We start from the raw sequence: 24,231 nt of genomic DNA on the forward strand, positions 1-24,231 counted from the left end.
ACTAACCATAATTTTCTTTCTGTAAAATTATAATGTGAAAATGACACCTTCATAGAATGAGAACATTATGGAAAAAAATTAACATTCCACAAACTAACTTAGAATGCCAGGAAGTGCCTTGATCTGAACCAGAGTCTACGAAATCATAGTGCTTTCAAAGTAAAGAAGTAAAGAAATAACATAAAACTTTTGAATTGGAATCTAGAAGAAAATACCATTTAAGAAGCAAGATAATTTTGAAATGGCTTTCTCTAGAAACAGGAAATAGGATATAATCTCCCAAGTGTATCTTCATGAACATACACTTTTCTTTGAAACAGTGTTTGTGTTAATAAGCAAGAAAGAACAGGCATATACTTCTGCTGTCCTATGAAAACTTTTAATTGAGTTAATGTGTTTCTCTTCTGTAGGCAAACTTTGGCATTTACAGTCTTCAGGAATGTGACTAAGGGTTTGCCAACAATATCCAGAGTATCATCTATTTGGTATTATAGCTTAAAATGAATTATTATTTATATAGAGAAAGACTGAATATTTAATAGAAACTTTGGGCTAGGACACCTTAATGGATTCTTTTTTGTTTTGAACATTTTTTTGGCAGATCTTCTCAGGTCTTCCAGAAGAATAATATCACTGGAAAATATTGATAATTTTGCCTTTTGCTTTCCAATATTTACCTCACTTTACTTTTGAGTAATTGAACTGATTAGTGTCTCCAGAATAAAGGTAAACTATGGTGACAGGGAACATCCTGGCCTTGATTTTACTGTTTCATGTGATGGTGGCTTTGGGCTTAAAGCACACATACACACAAACATATATGTTGTATATCTGTGTATATAGTTATAATCACACACATATATACATGTTAAATTTACTAGAGACTATACATAATCAAGGATGGATGCTGAATCTATCAAACATTTCTCAGCATATATGGAGATGATAAAGATTTTCCTTGTGTTGTTAACATGGCTAATTATATTAATAATATTACCTAATATTAAACTGTGCTTGCATTCCTCATAAGAATCCATTTGCATATGGTTAATACATTAGGCCTTTTCATCAGTTTCTGGATTATACTAATGTTGAAGATTTCTACATTTATAGTCTCAAGTAGAAATGGTCCTTGTTTAGATTTCTACATTTGTGAGCTTTAAAAAAAGATTTTATTTATTTATTTTTAGAGAGAGGGGAAGGGCAAAGAAAGGGAGAGAAACATTGACGTGCAAGAGATACACAGATAGGTTGGTTGCCTCTCGCACACCCCAAACTGGGGGGACCTGGCCCACTACCTACGCATGTGCCTTGGCCATGGTAATTGAAGAGGTGACTTCATTTCACAGACTGACACTCAATCCACTGAGTTACACCAGCCAGGCTACATTTATAGTCTTAAGTAGAAAAGGTCCTTGTGTGTGGTTTTTTTTTTTTTTTTGGTTGTACTATCTTGTCTCAGCATTCTCCTCAGAAAGTTGATTTAATATTATATAAAGATTTCCATTACATCGATAAGAAAAAAAAGCCAACAAATTTAGTAGAATGAAGGGCAAAGAACATGAACAACTGACACGAAAAAAGCACAAATGATTCTTACATGTATGAGAAAATGTTGGAGTGCATTTAATAAGAAGACAAATGTGTATTAAAACTACTATCAGATCACATTAACAAGAATAAAATAATTTATATTAGAACACGTTGGCAAAGTGTGGGGAAAGAGACAATCTTACTGCTGGTGGGAATATCAATTTGTATAACTTCTGTGTAGAATAATTTGTAAAAATCTATAAAATATAAAAATGCACATTCTACTTCTATACATTCATCTTACAGATTTATTTGTGTGTGTGATATGAAATATTAAAATAGCCAATAATTATTGAGTGTTCACTGTTTGCTAGTCACTGTTCAAGGCCTCTATAAATATTAGCTCATGTCAGTCTCATACTAATTCTCAGAGGCAGAAATAACTATTCTCTGTTTTTAGAGCTGAAGAAACTAAGTATAGGGAGGTAAAGTTACTTTCCTAACATGAGACATCTAGTAAATACTGGATGTGACAATAAAACACAGGTGGTATACATCTTGTCTTGCATGTTCTTTGCCACTATCCTGCCCTTCACCGTGTGCAATAATATTTATTGCTGCATTGTATGCAACAGCTAGATACCGCAAACAAATGCCTATTAGCAAAAGGCTAGGTAAACAAATTATAGTGCATTCAAACAATGGATCACATGCAGCATTTGAAAGAAATGTCAACTTCTGGTCAAGATGGCAGTGTAGGTAAACATGGTACTCTCATCCTCCCACAACCATGTCAAAACTACAACTAAACTACAAAACAACTATCATTCGAAACAACCTGAAACCTAGTAGAATGGAAGTCCTACAACTAGGGATTTAAAGAAAGAGCTGCTTAGAGACTGGTAGGAGGGGTGGAGATGTAGAGCAGGCTGGTCCTACACCCATATGCAGCAGATAAAAGTTGGGTGTGATATCACAGCTGTGGAGGTCCACTCTGAAGAGCAAGGGTTCCCAGCCCCACACCAGGCCCTCCCAGCCCAGGGTTACAGTACCAGGAAGGGAAGTCCCTATAACTTCTGGCTGTAAAACCCAGTGTGGATTGTGTCTGAGTGAGACAGCTTGTAAAGTCCCAGGCAGTTCCTCTTAAAGGGCCTGTGCATGAACATACTCTGACTCACTCCCTCTGAGCTCCACAGCAGCTTGAAAGGTCCAGGTACCTACTGGGTTGAACAGAATTATCTGGTATCAGGGCGACAAGTTGAGGGGGAAGCTTTCTATCATGGAAAAGTGCTAGCAGAAGTTATCGTTCCTTTTATGAGCTCTCCTTCAACAAAGCCAGTAGGCAGGCTGCAGCAACCTGGCTCACGTCCATCACCATCCCTTGGGGATTCCTTGAGACCTTGTTATCACCCAACTTTCAGGCATACCCAGGGTGTTTCCAGTGGCTATCCCATATACATGGCCCATCTTGGCTCATGCTTCAGACTTTCATAAAATCTGTCAAACAAGCAGCATCTGGACTCAGTATACCCTGTATCTCCAACTAAGTGGCCCCAGGACTGGCACTAGCAGCAGCTGGCCTTGGTTCACAGCTTGGCCTCTCCTGGGCACCTCCAAGCCCAGCACAAGTAACAGCCACCTGAAGATCACTTTGTAGCTCATATTAGGTGGCCCCAGGCAGTTGACCTTGGCCTACAGCTCCTGCATGGTCCCAGAGATACTGCACCTGGTGAATAGCTTCAGACCACATCAAAGCACCAATTAACCCAACCACCTCCACAAGTGACACACTCAGGGGCAGAATCAGTGAACCAGAGCTCTGAACATCTGATCTTCCATGGTAGTTGGTGGTTGTAGCCAGTCCTTGCAGCTGTTCCACCTGAGGGTAAATCCTTCCCTTTGAGGTGCCAACAGCAATCAAGGCTCAACCACAACAAGAGGTTATACACAGCCCACACTTGGGTGGCAGATTGTACCTGGAGTGCCCCACTTGGGTGAATAGGAAGGCTGTGCCTCTGGAACCTACAGGACACCTACTATATAATGTTACTCTACAATGCCTGGGAGACATAGCAGCTTTAATTACATAGAAACCAACACAGGGAGATTGCCAAAATGAGGAGACAAAGAAACATGTCCCAAAGAGAGAACAGAATGAAATCAAGAAAAAGAATTAAACAAAATGGAGACAAACAATCTACTAGATGCAGAATTCAAAACACTGGTTATAATAATGTCCAATGAATTTAGTGAGAACTTCAACATCATAAACAAGGACGTGGAAACCATAAAAAAAGAACCAGTCAGAAATGAAGGATACATTAACTGAAATGAAGAATAATATACTGGTTATCAACAGTAAAGTAGATGGAGCCAAGAATCAAATCAACATTCTGGAATAAAAGGAAGCAACAAAACAAAACAAATCAAAAAACCCTCTACCCAATCAGAACCTAAAAAGAAAAAAGATAATGAAGGAGCCCCCAAAATGAAGATAATGTAAGGAGTCTGTGGGGCAGCTTCAAACACACCAACATTTGTATCATGGGAATGCTAGAAGAAGAAAAAAAATAGGACTTCCACCAAGATGGAGGCATAGGTGGAAACACTGTGCCTTCTCCCACAACCAAGTTTGAATACAACGAAGGTTTGGAGAACAAAGACACAGCCAAAGAACAGAAAAACTGAATTATACGGAAGTCCGACAACAATGAACCCTTCAACCAGGAGCGGTAAGAGGGGCGGGGCCAGCAGCGGACCAGGGTCCGGCAGGAAAGATCCCCCGACCTAGGCGCACAGGCAGCCCGGACCCAGTCAGGGTGCGGGGCAGACTGACCGCAGTCGCACATTTGCGCACAGTCAGAAGGACCGCGCAGGCCCCAGTGGATGAACCCAGTGGTGGAGGGCTGATGGTGGTGGCACATTCGAGTGCAGTGGGACAAAACGAGTGGGCCCCAGTGACGGTGGCAGCTGCGGCACCTGTGGTGGCGGCAGCAGGAGGGCTGCAGATGGGACCACAATTGCTCCTCTTTGACCCCACCCTCACATACAGCGTCACAACCAAGTGACTGAGTTGCCCTGCTCTGGTGAACACCTAGGGCTCCGATCCTGATACGTAACAGGCACGCACAGCCCAAAAGATGGCTCAAGAAGAACTCAAAGTCCCAGAGCCCATAACTCTAAGAGACCAAGAGATTGCCACCCTCTCAGATACACAGTTCAAAACACTGGATGCTCATCAGGATGAGCATCAGGATGCTCACAGAACTGGTTGATTATAGTCACAAATTAGAGGAATATATGAAGGCTAAACTAATCAAAATGAAGGGAGATGTCCAGGAAACCAATAGTGATGGAAAGGAAACTGGGACTCAAATCAATGGAATGGACCAGAAGGAAGAACGAAACATCCAACCAGAAGGGAATGAAGAAATGAGAATTCAAAAAAACGAGGAGAGGTTTAGGAACCTCCAGGACATCTTTAAACCTTCCAACATCCGGATTATAGGGGTACCAGAAGGGGGAAAGAAACAGCCACGAGTGGAAACCTTATTTGAACAAATAATAAAGGAGAACTTCCCCAGTCTGGCAAAGGAAATAGACTTCCAGGAAATCCAGGAAGCTCAGAGAGTCCCAAAGAAGTTGGACCCAAGAAGGAACACACCAAGGCACATCATAATTACATTAGCCAAGACTAAAATGAAGGAGAGAATCCTAGAAGCAGCAAGGGATAAGGGGACAGTCACCTACAAAGGAGTACCCATCAGACTGTCAGCGGATTTCTCAAAAGAGACCTTACAGGCAAGAAGGGGCTGGAAAGAAGTATTCCAAGTCATGAAATCCAAAGACCTACAGCCAAGATTGCTTTATCCAGCAAAACTTTCATTTAGAATGGAAGGACAGATAAAGTGCTTCTCAGATAAGGTCAAGTTCAAGGAGTTCATCATCACCAAGCCCTTATTATATGAAATGCTAAAGGGACTTATCTACGAAAAAGAAGATGAAAAATATGAACAGTGAAAGGAGAGCAAACTCACAGTTATTAACAACCACACCTAAAACAAAACAAAAACAAACTAAGCAAACAACTAGAACAGGAACAGAAACACAGAAATGGATATCACATGGAAGGTTATCAACAGGGGAGTGGGAGGAGGAGAAGAGGAGAGAAGGTACAGAAAATAGCATAGACAGTAGGTAGAAAATAGATAGGGGGGAGGGCCAGAATAGTAGGGGAAATACAGAATCTAAAGAACTTGAGACACGTGGTTATAAACTAAGGGGGGAAGAATGGTGGGGGAGGGGTGTGCAGGGTGGAGGGGAATGAAGGGGGGGGAATAGAACAACTGTAATGGTATAATCAATAAAAAAAATAAAAAAAATAAAGTTTAGGGGGAAGAGAAAAAAAATATCTTCCAATACATGAGACAGCACCACAGCAAAGAATTATTTGGCCAAAATATCAGTAGTACCAAGAAACTTAACAAACTACTTTTGACATGTTCAATCAATCACAACACCCTCTCCCTACACTGTACAAATCTTTTTTTTTGCATTTCAGTTGCATTTTCACCTTTGTTGAAATAAAACATAATATGCTGAAAGTGTTGTGTATCTTCTTCCATCTTCAATATTAAAATGGCTGAACAAAAATTCATCAATTTGGTAAGTTTTTTAAAAATGCACACTTATATGACAGCTGTCACAATATAATCTAACAAAGTTGTTTTAATGAAGTTAAAGACAACTAAGCACTATTAGAGGCATGGCATGGAAAGAACTAAATGAATTTTTTGGCCAACCCAATAGTATGATGCAGTAAATGTCACGTATTCATTTATTCTACATTCAGTACGTATTTTTGTATGTCTGCTATCCAAGTTTCTTGTCCAGGGTTCTCGAGATTCATTAGTAAGCAATACAGAAAAAGAAATCCCTTTCTCAGGGAGCTCACTTTCCAGTGGAATGACTTGTGTGTGGATGTGTTTAACTTAAAAAAAAGAAAAAGAAAAAGAAAAAAAAGGATAAAAAATTGAAAACCTATTTGAAAATATAATTACAAAAAACTTCCCTAACCTACTGAAGAAAAGACATCAAAGTCCAGGAAGCACAGTGAGTCCCAAACAAGAAGAACCCAAAGAGGTCCACGCCATGACACATCATAATTAAAATACAAAAGGTTAAAACCAAACAGAGAATCTTAAAATCAGTAAGAGAACAACAGTTAGTTACCTACAAGGGAGCTCCCATGAGACTGTCAGCTGATTTCTCAACAGAAACTTTGCAGGCCAGCAGGGATTGGCAAGAAATACCAAAGTGATGAAAAGCAAGGACCTAAAGCCAAGATTATGCTATCCAGCAAAGTTAGCATTTAAGGACAGATAAAGAGCTTCCCAGACAAGAAACAGCTAAAGGAGTTCATCACCACCAAACTAGTGTTACATGAAATGTTAAAGGGTCTTCTTTAAGAAGAAGACCAAAAATATGAACAACAAAATGGCCATAAATACATATCTATCAATGATTGAATCTAAGAAAACAAAATAAAGGGATTAAGCAGAACAGAAACAGAATCATAGAGAGAACATTTTGATGGTTGCTGGATGTGAGGGGGGATGGGTGAAAAAGGCAAAGGGATTAAGAAGTACAAACTGCCCTGGCTGGTGTTGCTCAGTGTGATTGAGTGCTGGCCTGTGAACCAAAAAGTCTCTGGTTCAATTCCCAGTCAGGGCACGTGTCTGGGTTGTGGGCCAGGTCCCCAAGTGGGGATGCACAAGAGGCAACCACACATTGATGCTTCTCTCCCTCTCTTTCTCCCTCCCTTCCCCATTCTCTAAGAATAAATAAATAAAATCTCTAAAAAAAAAAGAAGTACAAACCAGTTGCTATAGAATGGTCATGGGGATGTAAAGTACATCATAGGAAGTATAGCCAATAATCTAATAACTCGTGTCAGATAGGTACAACATTTATGAGGATGTTCATTTAGTAAGTTATATAATGTGTAATCACTGGCGTGTACCCATAAAATTAACACAATGTTCCACGTCAACTGTAACTGAAAAGTTAAAAATGATTTAAACAAAGAAAAAATATTAAAAATTAAAAAAGAATGCCAAAGCTCTTTAGTTATTGATTAGAAGGATCTCCAATTTGGTGAAGACAGCTAACTGCAGAACAGTGTATACATTATACTACTAAATATGTAGAAATAAAAATTAAGTATTATTATACATATATAATTCTATGTGATTTTTTGTGCATAGAGTACCTCCAGGAAATACACAAGAAACTGCCAACGAAAAGGAAATGGTTGTCTGTCACTTTTCTACAATGTGCATGCTCATCTATTTAATAAAAAATGAATCATTTCAAAAGCAAAATAAGTGAAAGGTAAAAAATAAAAAGAAAAACTGCCATTATCTATTTATTTAACACATAGGTCATCACATAAAAATTTACTTAAAGAAATTAATCCAGAGCCACCACAAACTTGCAAAACACTGGAACAAGGAATCACTAATAAAGCTTAATGTTCAAATACATGTGAGGATTAAAGCTTATAGAAAAAAGTTTGTCATACCTGACATGTGCGTTACAGTATCTTTTGGCATAGTCAGTCCATGTTCCAAATTTTTGTGGAAAGAGAGCTTCAATCTGCATAAAAAGCTGAAACAATATAAGTGTTTTCAATGTGTTATAACATTCTTACTAAATTATTATTACAATGATAAATCCAGTCTAATAAATGGTAAACAGTTAAAAAGGAAATCTACCTCTCCTTCCTCAGGGTCTCTCCCTGCATCACCCCAATCCTACCATATTATTCTTTATGGATAATTGCCATCCTTTTCTTAAATACACATTTATGGATTTTCCATGCCTAGATAAGTATATGTATATATTGCCTTTTATTCATATAAATAGGATCATGTTATACAATTAGAATTTGTCCCAAACATAGCTTAGACATCATTGAAGTGCATATACGTTTATTTTTACTCAGTTTTAAAAATTATATAAGCAATGAATTGCAATGATAAAACACTGTTTAAAGGCTACACAGCAACTCTTTGTGTAGATGTAATGTAAAATACTTAAACAGTCTCTTATTAATGGGTATATAGGCTGTTTCTAGCTTTTACATGATTACAAAAATTAACAAATTAATGTAGGTCTATATGTGTATACATATATATTAATATATGTCAGTATAGTTACATACACTACATACACATCTACCTATCATCTGCCCATCCATCTTCTTTTCTACTAGATGAGTTTGTAGGGTATATTTTTAAAATTGAGCCCTGGCTAGTATGGTTCAGTGGATTGAGCACCGGCCTGTGAATCAAATGGTCATTGGTTTGATTCCCAGTTAGGGCACATGGGAATGTGGATTGAGGGCCCGGTCCTCAGTAAGGAGTGTGTGAGAGGCAACCACACATTGATGTTGCTCTTCCTCTCTTTCTTCCTCCCTTTCCCTCTCTCTAAAAATAAATAAGATCTTAAAATAAAATAAAATAAAATAAAATTGAAATAGGCAGGTTTAAGGTAAATGCTTTAATAGACAGGACTTCCCTGGGTTACAGTGACCCTTACAGACTCATAAGAGTTTCACCCATTATTTCTTCTTCCCAATGCTTTAAAGCAATCCTTACCCCACCTGCCTTTCAGAGTAGTAAAAGCTAAGTGGGGCATCGAATGCCTTATTCCTGCATTCTCAGTAGATACACTATTTGGTCTGCCCATAATTTGCTACCTTCCCAAATGTGGATCTTAAGGTGAAAGAGATTACGTAGTAAAATATAAAATATAAGATATATCTTAATAAAAGATAAAAAGTTGATTCAACTCCAATCCAAAGGAGCTTATAATGTAGACTAGACTAGAGAGAACGAAGATTAAGGCCATAGAACAACCGGAAGAACACAAATGTTGTTTACAAATTTGTACCAGATAGGAAAACCTTATAATAAAGGTAAAAACTTTTTTAAAAGCAGGTACTCACAAGCATGGCTAAGGTTCACATGTAAGTAGATAAAAAGTCATAGTAAAATATATATTTAATCATTAAGAGCCATCTTGAAATTCCCAAAGTACTTTTCTGGCATTCGAGGCATCGAATTTAAAATTTTACAACAGGTGTTTTGGTCAATGTTCTGTTTTTTTGGTTTTTAAAGCCCAAAGTATAGACATTTTAATACCTCTTCAGGCCTTCCCAAAGCTGGAGTTCCTGTAAGAAGAATGGCTCGTTTGGCTTTCTGTACTATTGGCAATAAAATTCTGCTGCGACTTGCATTTCTGGACTTCATGTAGTGTGATTCATCCACTATCACTACATTGAAGTTCTGATTATTCAGTGTGTCTATCAAAGCCTCTGCATCTGTCGTTAAGAGACCATAACCCAGAACTGTCACTTTGCTGGTCGATATTCTCCTAGAAAAGAAAATTCATGTACTTTAAAAAATATTTCAGTAATTATTTTATTATAAACAATAAAACTTTTTGGTAAGAAATACTAAGAAGAAAAGGAAAAATAAGAGGAGATGTACCACTAATGAAACCCAACTTCTCTTAAAACTTTATAGTCTTCAAACATAATATATAAGGATCCAAAATTCAAATTGGGTTAATTAATCCAATTTTTTAATAAATGGTTTTTGGAAGATTTTGACATCCAGCAAGCCATATTTTAGTAGGATAAGTACATTATTTTCTGAGAACATTTGCTTCCATGTACCTATCATCATGAATAAAGTTGGATACTCAAATGTTCGCTGATTATTCCATGAAGCCTTCCCATGAACAGGATAGCAGAATTTTTAAAGCCAGGTGCTACTGTGATTTTGAGCAGGACAATACTTAACTATTGCAGGGCTGCCCAGTACCCTCCAAGGCAATTCACGGTCCTGGCCCCTCCCATTCATGGACAGTAGAGTCCCTGTCACCATGACAACAAAAATGCCTCTGGCCCCAGGATGCTGAAGTGTGGGGAAAAGACAAAGTACCACCTCGTGCAGAGAAACATTGGGCTAAAGTAACCCTAATCTTTTGAACTACCTCTGTAATTCATACATCTATACTATTCTTTATCATACTGTACTTTAATTATTCATTTACATATTTATTTCCATTACTACATCGTAAGATCAATGAGGGCAGGAGATGTATCTTATTCATTTTTGTATGTACAGTGAGTGCTATGATACCAGTCAGTATGTAGAATTACATAATTAGACAAGTAAATGCCTTAAGAATAAACCATGTCACTTTGCATTTTCTATATCACTAGTGAAAATAAAGGACAGAGTCAGTCTTCTGCAGTTCTCTACTTTTTAATAAAAATGAAAGAGCTCCTAAACAGCCAGTACTGACACAGCAATCATGTTTTTTGTTGTTGTTTTTCTTCAGAAAGACAGCTGCATTTTAAGCCCAGAATAAATCTACTTAATATAGAGACTTATTTGGTATATACAAATGGTTGGTGCTTTTGTCCCCCAAAACATTAAAAAGTTGTTCTTACCCAACATCAGTTTTATTCTGAATAACGCTGATTTCGTCTGGACCTAACTCTGGGATCCATTTCTCTATTTCTTCTGTCCAAGGGTACCTCAGTGACGAAGGGACCACTATTAAAAGAGGCCATTCCTCCTTATAGAAGTAAGCGATGGCAATTGCCTGGATTGTTTTTCCTAAACCCATCTAAAATAAAAATAGATAAATAAGTAGGTAGATACATATAAAGGCTAAAATATTTTAAAATATCAAATATTTTATTGAAGAGTATTATTATTCAAATAATTTTCCAATGTAAAGTCAATTGAATTACAGTTAATGTACAAGATATGATGACCCTTAAAATTCATTGGAAAAATTATATTATTTTCAAACCAATTTCATTGAATTTAAAGACAAAATGACCACTACTTTAAAATATTAATTATATTGGTTTCAAGCAATTCAATTTTATTAAAATTTATCTTATTCTTTATAATTTCTACTCTTAAGAGAACAGAAGACCAAATGCTTTACCTTTACATTACAAAGACACATCATTTTAAAGGTAGAATAAGCTAAATCATGTACATTTTAGAAGTAAGTAAGCACATGCTGGTTAAATTATCTGTTCAACTTAACACTTAACTGGTTAGAAAATTAGTGTGCTGTCTGAGGCCCAGGTGTCTGGTGTCTTTCCACTTGATTGTGTCATACTTATACTGTATTGCCCCATCTCTATGCTGCACCCATTTTAAAACTAGTTACCACATGAATCTTNAAGCAATTTAATTTTATTAAAATTTATCTTATTCTTTATCATTTCTACTCTTAAGAGAACAGAAGACCAAATGCTTTACCTTTACACTAAAAAGACACATCATTTCAAAGGTAGAATAAGCTAAATCATGTACATTTTAGAAGTAAGTAAGCACATGCTGGTTAAATTATCTGTTCAACTTAACACTTAACTGGTTAGAAAATTAGTGTGCTGTCTGAGGCCCAGGTGTCTGGTGTCTTTCCACTTGATTGTGTCATACTTATACTGTATTGCCCCATCTCTATGCTGCACCCATTTTAAAACTAGTTACCACATGAATCTTTATAAAGGTCTCATCCTGTGCACGTGCAGTTTAGGAGATGGCCAAGGACTTGAGAGTAATGCGTATGTAGAGTTTTTTGGCCTTCCCCTCAAGTTTCTTCCTTTCTAAGATTTTTCTCTTCATGTACCAATGGCACAATACATAGCTTGGGAGCTTGACAGAAAGGCAGTCTCTCATAGGAACAGATATAAGCAGCTTATTTCAACTATGTGGCTTATAGCTTTAAGAATTTAAGGAATTGGACATTCACTGAAGCATCTAGGCAGCTGAGGAAGAATGGAAAGCCAATTTTGCAAGTTATGAATGTACTACTTTATTAAGTTCGGAAAATTTCAAACTATTCCCAGTTATCTTATTACACTTTCCTAATAATATAAAAATTATGATTGCCTTTAAGAACTAAACTAGTAAAATATTAAGTCCAACTAAAAAAAAAGACAACATCTTAAATGGAAAGAATAGTTCCCCAGCCAGGAAGACTTGAGTTTAGTCATCAGAAAAATGCTAATTAAAACCACAATAAGATATAACCTCATCGACTTCCGCCAAGATGGAGGCATAGGTGGAAACACTGTGCCTTCTCCCACAACCAAGTTTGAATACAATAAAGGTTTAGTAAACAAAGACACAGCCAAAGAACAGAAAATTGAACTATACAGAAGTCCAACAACAACAAACTGTTCAACTGGAACGGGTAAGAGGGGTGGAGCCAGCAGCGGAGTAGGATCGGGCAGGAAGGATCCCCCGACCCAGGTGACCCAGGCAACCCAGGCGTGCAGGCAACCAGGGTAGCATCGTGGATCCAGTGAGGGTGCGGGGCAGGTTGAGCCCGGTCACACATTTGTGCACAGATAAACTGGCAGAGTGAGCAGTGGGACCGAACGTGCGGGGCTCCAGCGATGGTGGCAGCTGCGGTGGCATTGGTGGCGGTGGGAGGCAGCAGACAGCAGACAGGACCGCAACTGCTACTCTTTGACCCCACCTCCACATACAGCGTCACAACCCAATGACTGAGTTGCCCCACTCTGGTGAACACCTAGGGCTCCGCTCCTCATTCGTAACAGGCACAAACAGTCCAAAATATGGCTCAAGAAGAACTCGAAGCCCCAGAGCCCATAACTCTAAGTGAAAAAGAAATAGCGAACCTCTCAGATGCACAGTTCAAAATACTGGTGATCAGGATGCTCACAGAACTGATTAATTATAGTTACAAATTAGAGTAACATATGAAGGCTAAACTAACTGAAATGAAGGGAAATGCACAGGAAACCAATAGTGATGGAAAGGAAACTGAGACTCAAATCAATGGAATGGACCAGAAGGAAGAACAAAACATCCAACCAGAAAAGAATGAAGAAACAGGAATTCAAAAAAATGAGGAGAGGCTTAGGAACCTCCAGGACATCTTGAAACCTTCCAACATCCGAATGATAGAGGTACCAGAAGGAGAAAAGAAACAGCCATGAGTGGAAAACTTATTTGAACAAATAATAAAGGAGAACTTCCCCAGTCTGGCAAAGGAAATAGACTTCCAGGAAATCCAGAAAGCTCAGAGAGTCCCAAAGAAGTTGGCCCAAAGAAGGAACACACCAAGGCACATCATAATTACATTAGCCAAGATTAAAATGAAGGAGAGAATCCTAGAAGCAGCAAGAGAAAAGGGGACAGTCACCTACAAAGGAATTCCCAACAGACTGTCAGCTGATTTTTCCAAAGAGACCTTACAGGCAAGAAGGGGCTGGAAAGAAGTATTCCAAGTAATGAAATTCAAAGACCTACAGCCAAGATTGCTTTGTCCAGCAAAGCTTTCATTTGGAATGGAAGGACAGATAAAGTGCCTCTCAGATAAGGTCAAGTTCAAGGAGTTCATCATCACCAAGCCCTTATTATATGAAATGCTAAAGGGACTTATCTACGAAAAAGAAGATGAAAAATATGAACAGTGAAAGGAGAGCAAACTCACAGTTATTAACAACCACACCTAAAACAAAACAAAAACAAACTAAGCAAACAACTAGAACAGGAACAGAAACACAGAAATGGATATCACATGGAGGGTTATCAACAGGTGAGTGGGAGGAGGAGAAGAGGGGAGAAGGTACAGAAAATAGCATAGACAGTAGGTAGAAAATAGATGGGGAGAGCAAGAATAGTAGGGAAAATATAGAATGTAAAGAACTTGAGACACGAGGTCATAAACTAAAGGGGGGGAATGGTGGAGAGGGGGTGTACAGGGTGGAGGAGAATGAAGGGGGGTAATAGAACAACTGTAATGGTATAATCAATAAAAGATATATTTTAAAAAAAGATATAACCTCATACCTGTCAGAATGGCTATCTTCAATAAATCAACAAACAGCAACTGTTGTTGAGGATGTGGAGAAAAGGGAACCTTCACGTACTGTTGGTGGGAAGGCAGACTAGTGCAACAATTGTGGAAAGCAGAATGGATTTACCTCAAAAAATTAAAAATGAAACTGCCTTATGACTCAGCAATTCTATGTCTGGGAATATATCAAAAGAAACCTGAAACACTAATTTGAAAGAATATATCCACCCCTATGTTCACTGTAGAGTTATTTACAATAGCCAAGATTTGGAAGCAGCCCTAGTGTCCATCAGTAGATGGGTGGACACAGAAAAGCTATGGTACATTTACACAATGGAATACTGCTAAGCTGTAAAACAGATCTTACCCTTTGCCACAGCATAGATGGACCTAGAGAGTATTACACTAAGTGAAATAATCCAGTCAGAGCAAAAGACACGTCCAATATGATTTCAGTTATATATGGAATCTAATGAACAAAATAAACTATCAAAGTGGAGACTGATAGACTCATACATACAGAGAACAGTCTGACTGCTGTCAGAGGGGAGGGGGTTGGAGGCTGGGTGAGAAGGGTAAAGGGATTAAGCAAAGAAAAAGACTCATGGACAGAGAACAGTAGGGTGATTGCCAGAGAGAAAGGGGGTGGGCGGAAGTAGAAGTGTGTAAAGGNCCTTTGCCACAGCATAGATGGACCTAGAGAGTATTACACTAAGTGAAATAATCCAGTCAGAGCAAAAGACATGTCCAATATGATTTCAGTTATATATGGAATCTAATGAACAAAATAAACTATCAAAGTGGAGACTGACAGACTCATACATACAGAGAACAGTCTGACTGCTGTCAGAGGGGAGGGGGTTGGAGGCTGGGTGAGAAGGGTAAAGGAATTAAGCAAAGAAAAAGACTCATGGACAGAGAACAGTAGGGTGATTGCCAGAGAGAAAGGGGGTGGGCGGAAGTAGAAGTGTGTAAAGGGGGGATAAATGGTGATGGAAGGAGACTTGACTTGGAGTGGGGAACACACAACACAATATACAAATAATGTACTGCAGAATTGTGTACCTGAAACTTATATAATTTTATTAGCCAATGTCACATCAGTAAGTTCAATAAAAATGTACTTAGATTTCAGTATTTTACAAATAATTTTAAATAGCATAACATTCAACTATAAAAGCAATAACATATGTCAAGTAATTTAGGTATAAAGAAATAACCATACTAAGTAGGTTCAAAGCTCTTGGCTAAAACTGCAACAGACTTTGTTAAAATGAAACCATTAAGGCTACATCACCTATTAAGAACCAAAGCCTTGAGTACAAGAGTACAACTGTCTAGGTAACTATTATACATAAGAGTTAAATAGAATACATTAACTTTAAGGGTACACTTTATAAATGTATTTCAAAATAATAAATCACTTTTACTTAGAAGAATAGCGTTAGGTTTTCTTAATGCCTTATTCTATAAAATTATTAAGAGCAATTAAATAATAATGATCCTAACTGACACATATGATTCAAGCTCAATTGTTTTGAATATCAAATTAATTTACTGCTATAACACTGAACAGTAAAAAAACAAATATATCCCATGTAGTTGGCTATTTTTCTAAAATTGAATTTATTGGGCTGATATCAGTTGCTAATATTATATAAAGTTCAGGTGTACAATTCTATAATACATCATCTGTATATTCTATTGTGTTTTCACCATTCCAAGTCAAGTCTTCCTTCCATCACCATTTATTTATCCGCCCTTCTATACCCTCTTCTCCCTCCCTCAACCCCACTTTCCCTCTGATAATCATCATACTATTGTCTGTGTCTATGAGGTTGTTTTTTGTTGTTGTTGCTTGATAGCTTTTATGCAAGAACTCTATACCCTAGATACCTGCTGATTGAGAACTTTTTGAAACTGGAAAGTTTTCCAGTTTTAAGAGCTGTAAAGTAGCTTGTATCTTTTGGGACAGAGATATCGGGTTATCTTTAGAATACGTGGCCTTTTTTTTCTAGAAGAGACTCCCTTGGAAGATCCTTTTAGGTATGCAGATTTAAATACAGATTCAATGAAGAATTAATTAAATAAACCATATAAAGAAATTCCAGGCTGAAATCCTATGATCTATTATTTATCATTGTTAAGGAGGTATGTTTTAGAAAAACTATTTCCTTGTTCTTGTAGATAAAGTTATAATTTTCTTTCCTATAGGGAAGTTTAGATGATATGTCTGAAAATTTTTGTTTGTGTTGTGTTTTCATTATGTATTATTGGTTCATAGGAAACAAGAAACAAGGAACAGGCCATAAAGATATGGACACATAGGCCCGATCTTTTCTTTATTCAAAACTAAAGAGGCAAGGGAAAAGAATTTAGGATCTAAGATGGCAGTCGAGTAGGTGGAAGGTAGATTCACCTCCTTCCAAGAACAAACTGGAATTACAACTAATTATAGAATAATCAACCTGAATAAACAATGGAAGACTAGCTGAAGAGAAGTCTTACAACCAAAGATTTATAGGAGAAGCCACAGAGAGACCGGTAGGGAGGGCTGAGACATGAAAAGGGCTGGCCCTACTTACATGGGTGGTGGCTGAGGTTCAGGAGGGAAATTCAGCTGTGGAAGCCCCCCCTGATAAGTGGGGGAGTTTCAACACCAAGGCAGGCTACACAGTCCATAGCACCAAAGCTGAGAAGAGGCACCCACTTTGCTGTGAAAATCAGTGGGGATTCTGTGCTCCAGGGAGAGGCAGGAGACTGCTAGATGTGTAGGCAACCTCCTAAAGGGCCAATGCATAAAATGTTGTTCACACTTATCCTGGGCTCTAGTGGAGATAGGTCAGAGCAGACTAAAGTCCATGCGGAGGGACTGGAATTTGTGGCTCTGGGAGACAGCTGAAGGGACAGCAACCAGGATCCTTGTGAATAGCCATTCCCCATACTGCAAAGGCCATCTTTCTTGGGTGGAACACTCCTCTCTGAATGGCATTAGCCTGGGGAAATGCAATAGCTCCACCTTCTGGACTCCCTGTTGACCCACCTATGGAGTTTGCACCCTGTTAAGGAGTCAGCTGCCTGGGCCAGGGTGTAGAGATCTGGGCAAACTCAGGGGTATCAGTGAATAAGCTGTGTGGCTTTGGAGCAGGGGACCTGCCCAACTACCTAGATTACAGTCTGCTTGGAGAAGACAGAGGCAGAGCTGATGGAGCTGCAGGGACCTGCCTAGCCACACAGATTTGTGAGAGATGCTTAGAACTGGGAATGCTGAGCTGCAGACTTTGGCTTTTCTGAAAGAAGGTACCTCTGACTGGAGGATTCTGAAACTGGCCTGGTTTGGCAAAGGGAGGCAGGGCTATGTGTTTTGGGGTGGTTTTTAAAGGGAATGAGACTTAACAGCAAAAATCTGCCATTATTCTAAATATGTATAACCTTTAACTAAGCAACCCCCTTCTCTTCAAACTCTTATAATGGGAGTCATGCTTCTTGCTGGTGAGCAATCAAACCCTACAACTGTTCCAGAACAATATTGGTGGGGTTCTGTAACAAGAAGGCCAGAAGGGAGAGCTTTCACACCTTACACTAATCTTAAAACACAACAGGAAGAACTTTTTGGGGGTAATAGCCCTCCCAACTTCTACTTCCCTTCTATAAAAGTTTCTTCTCCTTCATTTTAGCAGACTTGCACATAGACTGCCATGGTTGCTTATTTCAGATTCAATTCTTTCTAGTCCCAATAAACCCATGTGCTAGAGAAATACCTGCCTATTTGTTTAAAGTCAACAATACTCATACAATGAAATATTATATACTCATCTTTTAAAAATGAGCATATATCTATAGCTGATATGGAAAGATTGGTAAGTCACTGGCTGTAAAAAAGTATATTGAAAAGATAAATAGTATGGTGAATATCAATAGTATGGTGAGTATTAGAAGAGAACAGAAGAGGGAGTGAGAAAAGAAGAGGGAGAGGAAGGGAGGAAGAAGGAGGGGAAGGAGGTAGAATGGAAGGAACTGTTAATAGTGTTACCACTAGAGGTTTGGACTGCAGGGACAGACAGGGGAGGAAAATAGATTTTATTTTTTTAATATAATTTTTATTTAATTCTTGTTCAAGTACAGCTTTCTGTCTTATATTCCCAACCCTGCCCGCCCCCCGCCCCATGCTCCCTGCCTCCCTCCCCTTTCCACCCCCCACCCTTAGTTATTGTCCATGTGTCCTTTATACTTGTTCATGTGAGTCCATTCCCTTTTCCCCTATGATTCTCTCCCCTCTCCCCTCTGGACCCTGTCAGCCTGTTCCATATTTGAGTGTCATTGGTCGTATTTTGCTTGCTTGTTTGGTTTGTTTAGAATCCTGTTAACGGTGAGATCATATGATATTTGTCTTTCACCGCCTGGCTTATTTCGCTCAGCATAATGCTTTCCACTTCCATCCATGATGTTGCAAAGGGTAGGAGCTCCTTCTTCCTTTCTGCAGCATAGAATTCCATTGTATAAATGTAACATAGTTTTGTGATCCAGTCATTGACTGATGGGCATCTAGGTTGCTTCCAACTCTTGGCTATCGTGAATTGTGCTGCTATGAACATTGGGGTGCATAGGTTCTTTTGGATTGGTGTTTCAGGATTCTTAGGATATACTCCTAAGAGTGGAATTGCTGGGTCAAAAGGCACATCCATTTTTAGTTTTCTTAGAAAATTCCATACTGTTTTCCATAGTGGTTGTACCAGTCTGCAATCCCACCAACAGTGAACTAGGGTCCCCGTTTCCCCACAACCTCTCCAGCACTTGTTGTTTGTTTCTTTGTTTATGATAGCCATTCTGACTGGTGTTAAGTGGTATCTCATTGTGGTTTTAATTTGCATCTCTCTGATAGCTAGCGATATCGAGCATCTTTTCATGTGTCTCTGGATCCTCTGTATGTCCTCCTTGGAGAAATGTCTGTTCAAGTCCTCTGCCCATTTTTTAATCGGGTTGCTTGTCTTCTTTGAGTGGAGTCGAGTGAGTTCTTTGTATATTTTGGAGATTAAACCTTTGTCTGAGGTATCATTGGCAAATATGTTTTCCCAAACAGTTGCTTCTCTTTGTATCTTGATACTGTTTTCCTTAGCCATGCAGAAGCTTTTAATTTTGATGAGATCCCATTTGTTTATTCTTTCCTTTATATCCCTTGCTCTAGGGGACGTATCAGTAAAAATATTGCTGCGTGGAATATCTGAGATTTTCTTGCCAATGCTCTCCTCTAGGGCTTTAATGGTTTCACGGCTTATATTTAAGTCTTTTATCCACCTTGAATTTATTTTGGTGTATGGTGTAAGTTGGTGCTCAAGTTTCATTTTTTTGCATGTAGCTGTCCAGTTCTCCCAACACCATTTGTTGAAAAGGCTGTCTTTACTCCATTTTATGTTATTGCCCCCTTTGTCGAATATTAATTGACTGTAGAGAGTTGGGTTTATTTCTGGGCTCTCTGTTCTATTCCATTGGTCTATGTGCCTGTTTTTGTGCCAGTACCAGGCTGTTTTGATTACAGTGGCCTTGTAATACAGTTTGATATCAGGTATTGTGATCCCTCCTACTTTGTTCTTCTTTCTCAAAATTGCAGCAGCTATTCGGGGTCTTTTCTGGTTCCATATAAATTTTTGAAGTGTTTGTTCTATGTCTGTGAAATATGCCATTGGTACTTTAATAGGTATTGCATTGAATCTGTAAATTGCTTTGGGTAGTATGGACATTTTGATGATGTTAATTCTTCCAATCCATGAACACGGTATATGTTTCCATTTATTTGTGTCTTCCTTGATTTCTTTCTTCAGTGTTGTGTAGTTTTGTGCATACAGGTCTTTTACCTCCTTGGTTAGGTTTATTCCCAGATATTTTATTTTTGTTTTTGCTATATCGAATGGGATTTTTTTCTTGATTTCTGCTTCTGCTGCTTCATTGTTGGTATACAAAAATGCCTTTGATTTCTGGATATTCACTTTGTATCCCGCTGTTTTGCCAAATTCATTTATTAGTTCCAGCAGTTTTTTGGTAGAGGCTATAGGATTGGAAAATAGATTTTAAACTTTTATTTCTAGGCGGGCAGTAAAAGACAGAGAAAGAGAAACTTAAAAAAAAATCCAGAAGACTCTTTGAGATCTAACAAATTTCTGCTAAACTGTGGATATCAATTGTGACCTTATTATAAAGTCACAGTCTACTGATGTAGTCTGACATGGGAGTGGAGGTCTTAGAGTAGGGTGAGCAAGAGAAGGTAGGGAGAGAGGGATGAAGAGAGGGAGAGACAAATTAGGTCAGGTGGCTTAGTTGGTTGGAGTGTCATCTCATACTCCAGAAGGCTGCAGGTTCTATTCCCAATCAGGGCATGTACCTAGGCTGCGGGTTTGATCCAAAGTTGGGGCATGCATGAGAGGAAAGCAATTGATGTTTCTCACATCGATGTTTCACTGTTATTCTTTCTGTCTCCCTTCCTCTCTCTCTAAAAATCAATAAGCATATACTTGAGTGAGGATTAAAAAAACACATACATAGGTGTAAAATGAAAAAAAAATCAGCTTTCCACAAAAAAATTGGTCAAACCTATACTGGAAGATAAATGAAGCAGCAAAAAATGAAGAAGCTTTGGGTTGCATAATTTCTGTCTCTTGTTTCTGCTGATGATTATGGTGAAGACTCAGTGTAAGTCACTTTTCCTTAATGTACTTGGGCTTTTCATTCTGTAACATTGGGATGACTTTGCATTTTAGTACTCATTTCAAGGGAATAAGTAGGAACATGTATAAGGAATAATTTGTGTTTGCTGGGGAAAAACAATTTTACCCAGTAAAAGAAAGAACAATCCCAATATTGAGTTTCAAAACAAAAAAAGAAAAATGAACAGACTACAATGTTTCAAAACATTGTTAAGTGATATCTCTGATGTGAAGAGCAATGTGTTTTTACCATATTGAAAATCTTTAGTGATGTTTACTAAATCGTAGTTTAATATGACAACCCAAAATATGCCTCCTTAGAATAAGGATTACTTTGAGGTGATTATTTTTGAAAAACAGTACATACAGGAAAATTTTGAAGATGGGGAACTTACCCTATTTTGTTAGAAAAACTTAAATTTATGAAGAAAATCTCTATTTGTAAGTGTCGCGCTCTCTCTGTACCTGGAAGGGAGGATGACTCAAAAACCACAAAAAATTCTTAGCAATGGATAAGGCCCAGCGTTAAATATGCCTAACAAGCCTTGCCCTTTTTCACCATGCTTTACCTGGTAACCTCCCATAACTGACCCCATATGGATCTTTCTTTTCTCTTTAGCTAAAGATGGTATTTGAGGTGGTGGTGGCCTGGGACAACTCAAGGAGTTTACCTATTTTTTTCTGAGTATCTCCTCGTGTACATGAAGTATACAACAAGCTAATCAACTTGTATTTCTTTTTCTCTTGTTCATCTCAGCCAAGAACTCTGAAGCATAATAGGAAAATTACTTTTCTGCCTTTACATTCATATTTAATTTTGAAGAGTCACAAGGCATAATAAAAATGAGATACTTAACTAAAAGGTGAAATCCTCCGATGAATATGCATTAATCATTCAAATAGCACACTAAGATAAAATATGAATAAATAAAAGATAATGACAGAATAATGTAGATTGGTAATACTCAATAGTTCAGAATTAATTTTCCTTAAATTTTTGTGTCTTTTAAAATTTGCTTAATAAAATTAAATTCAGGTGAACAAATTATATTAAGGTTCAATTCATTTTCTCCATATGTAATATGGGATTAGTGCCTTGGGGATTTCTTGAAAATGCGAGCCCAACATAACATAAAGAACACAAATATATAGGAACTGATGGGAAAAAGAAAGAAATGGTAAAGGGAAAAGAAAAGTGGCTGAATATCTTGGTTATGTTCTAGGTTCCTAAAATCAATTATATTTATGAACCATGGGGATGCAAGTTAAAAATTCAGACTTCAGAACACCAACTCCCTGAATTGTGATTCAAAAGAACTGGACTTTTAAAATAAGAAGTACTAAAGGGATATTTATGTGGCTGGCTCTCAGGGTGCATTTGAGAATAACTACTCTGAAGATTAAATCTTGAAGAAAAAAAAATCCTGGAGTGCTTTGTCTAAGTATTGTCCATTTTCTCCTCAGGAGAAAAAAAAAGTTGAAAGTGGAATTAACACTTTCAGGATTTTATTATTTAACTCATTAATTTCTGGGGGATCTTATTCAATTATAATTCAAGGGATGGATAAACAGTGCTTTCTACTTTGCTATGCAGTATACAGAACAGCCTTTATAAATCTAAATGCCATGTTTTGTAATTGGGAGTCCTGGTGTCACCATTGTCAATAAAGAAAATTTTCGGACGTCCACCAAGATGGAGGCATAGGTGGAAACACTGTGCCTTCTCCCACAACCAAGTTTGAATACAACAAGGGTTTGGAGAACAAAGACACAGCAAAAAACAGAAAACTGAATTATACGGAAGTCTGACAACCACTAACCGTTCAATGGGGACGGTAAGAGGGGCAAAGCCAGCAGCGAGCAGGGTCGGGCAGGGCAGATCCCCGACCTAGGCGCACAGGCAGCCCGGACCCAGTCTGGGTGTGGGGCAGACTGACCAAAGTCGCACATTCGCGCACAGTGAGATGGACCACGCAGGCCCCAGGGGACGAGGGCTGACGGCGGGTGGCACACTCGAGTGCAGTGGGACGAAATGCTTGGGCCGGGTAACAGTGGCAGCTGCAGCACCTGTGGGGGCCGCGGCAGGAGGGGGCAGACGGGACACCATAGTTCCTTGTTGACCCCGCCCACACATACAACATCACAACCCAGTGACTTAGTTGCCCTGCTCTAGTGAACACCTTAGGGCTCCGATCCTGCTACGGAACAGGCACAAACAGCCCGAAAGATGGCACAAGAAGAACTCAAAGTCCCAGAGCCAATAACTCTAAGTGATCGAGAAATTGCCAGCCTCTCAGAAACATAATTCAAGACACTGTTTATCAGGATGCTAACAGAACTGGTTGATTATAGTCACAAATTAGAGGAACATATGAAGGCTAAACTAATTGAAATGAAGGGAGATACACAGGAAACCAATAACGATGGAAAGGAAACTGAGACTCAAATCAATGGAATGGACCAGAAGGCAGAACAAAAAATTCAACCAGAAAAGAATGAAGAAACAGGAACTCAAAAAAAATGAGGAGAGGCTTAGGAACCTCCAGGACATCTTTAAACCTTCCAACATCCGGATTATAGGGGTACCAGAAGGGGGGAAGAAACAGCCATGAGTGGAAAACTTATTTGAACAAATAATAAAGGAGAACTTCCCCAGTCTGGCAAAGGAAATAGACTTCCAGGAAATCCAGGAAGCTCAGAGAGTCCTAAAGAAGTTGGACCCGAGAAGGAACACACCAAGGCACATCATAATTACATTAGCCAAGATTAAAATGAAGGAGAGAATCCTAGAAGCAGCAAGAGATAAGGGGACAGTCACCTACAAAGGAGTTCCCATCAGACTGTCAGCTGATTTCTCAAAAGAGACCTTCCAGGCAAGAAGGGGCTGGAAAGAAGTATTCCAAGTCATGAAATCCAAAGACCTACAGCCAAGATTGCTTTATCCAGCAAAACTTTCTTTAGAATGAAAGGACAGATAAAGTGCTTCTCAGATAATGTCAAGTTCAAGGAGTTCCTCATCACCAAGCCCTTATTATATGAAATGCTAAAGGGACTTATATAAGAAAAAGAA

The 24,231-nt window shown here is 38.5% G+C and overlaps 1 protein-coding gene across 5 annotated transcripts in view; it reads right to left on the minus strand.

The window, feature by feature from the left end:
• ZRANB3 (zinc finger RANBP2-type containing 3) overlaps positions 1-24,231 on the minus strand; it is a 244,418-nt gene that overhangs the window by 109,986 nt on the left and 110,201 nt on the right. For all 5 annotated transcript variants that reach the window (XM_037070527.1, XM_037070407.1, XM_037070316.1 and 2 more), the window contains 3 exons: positions 11,060-11,238; positions 9,741-9,972; positions 8,117-8,202 (listed from right to left, as the gene is read on the minus strand). In XM_037070527.1, the coding sequence (XP_036926422.1) occupies positions 8,117-8,202; positions 9,741-9,972; positions 11,060-11,238 (497 nt within the window). The remainder of the gene's footprint in view (positions 1-8,116; positions 8,203-9,740; positions 9,973-11,059; positions 11,239-24,231) is intronic.

Source organism: Sturnira hondurensis, unplaced genomic scaffold (genome assembly GCF_014824575.4).
Source record: "Sturnira hondurensis isolate 20B ecotype Veracruz unplaced genomic scaffold, ASM1482457v3 Scaffold0000256, whole genome shotgun sequence".
NCBI classification, from domain to species: domain Eukaryota; kingdom Metazoa; phylum Chordata; class Mammalia; order Chiroptera; family Phyllostomidae; genus Sturnira; species Sturnira hondurensis.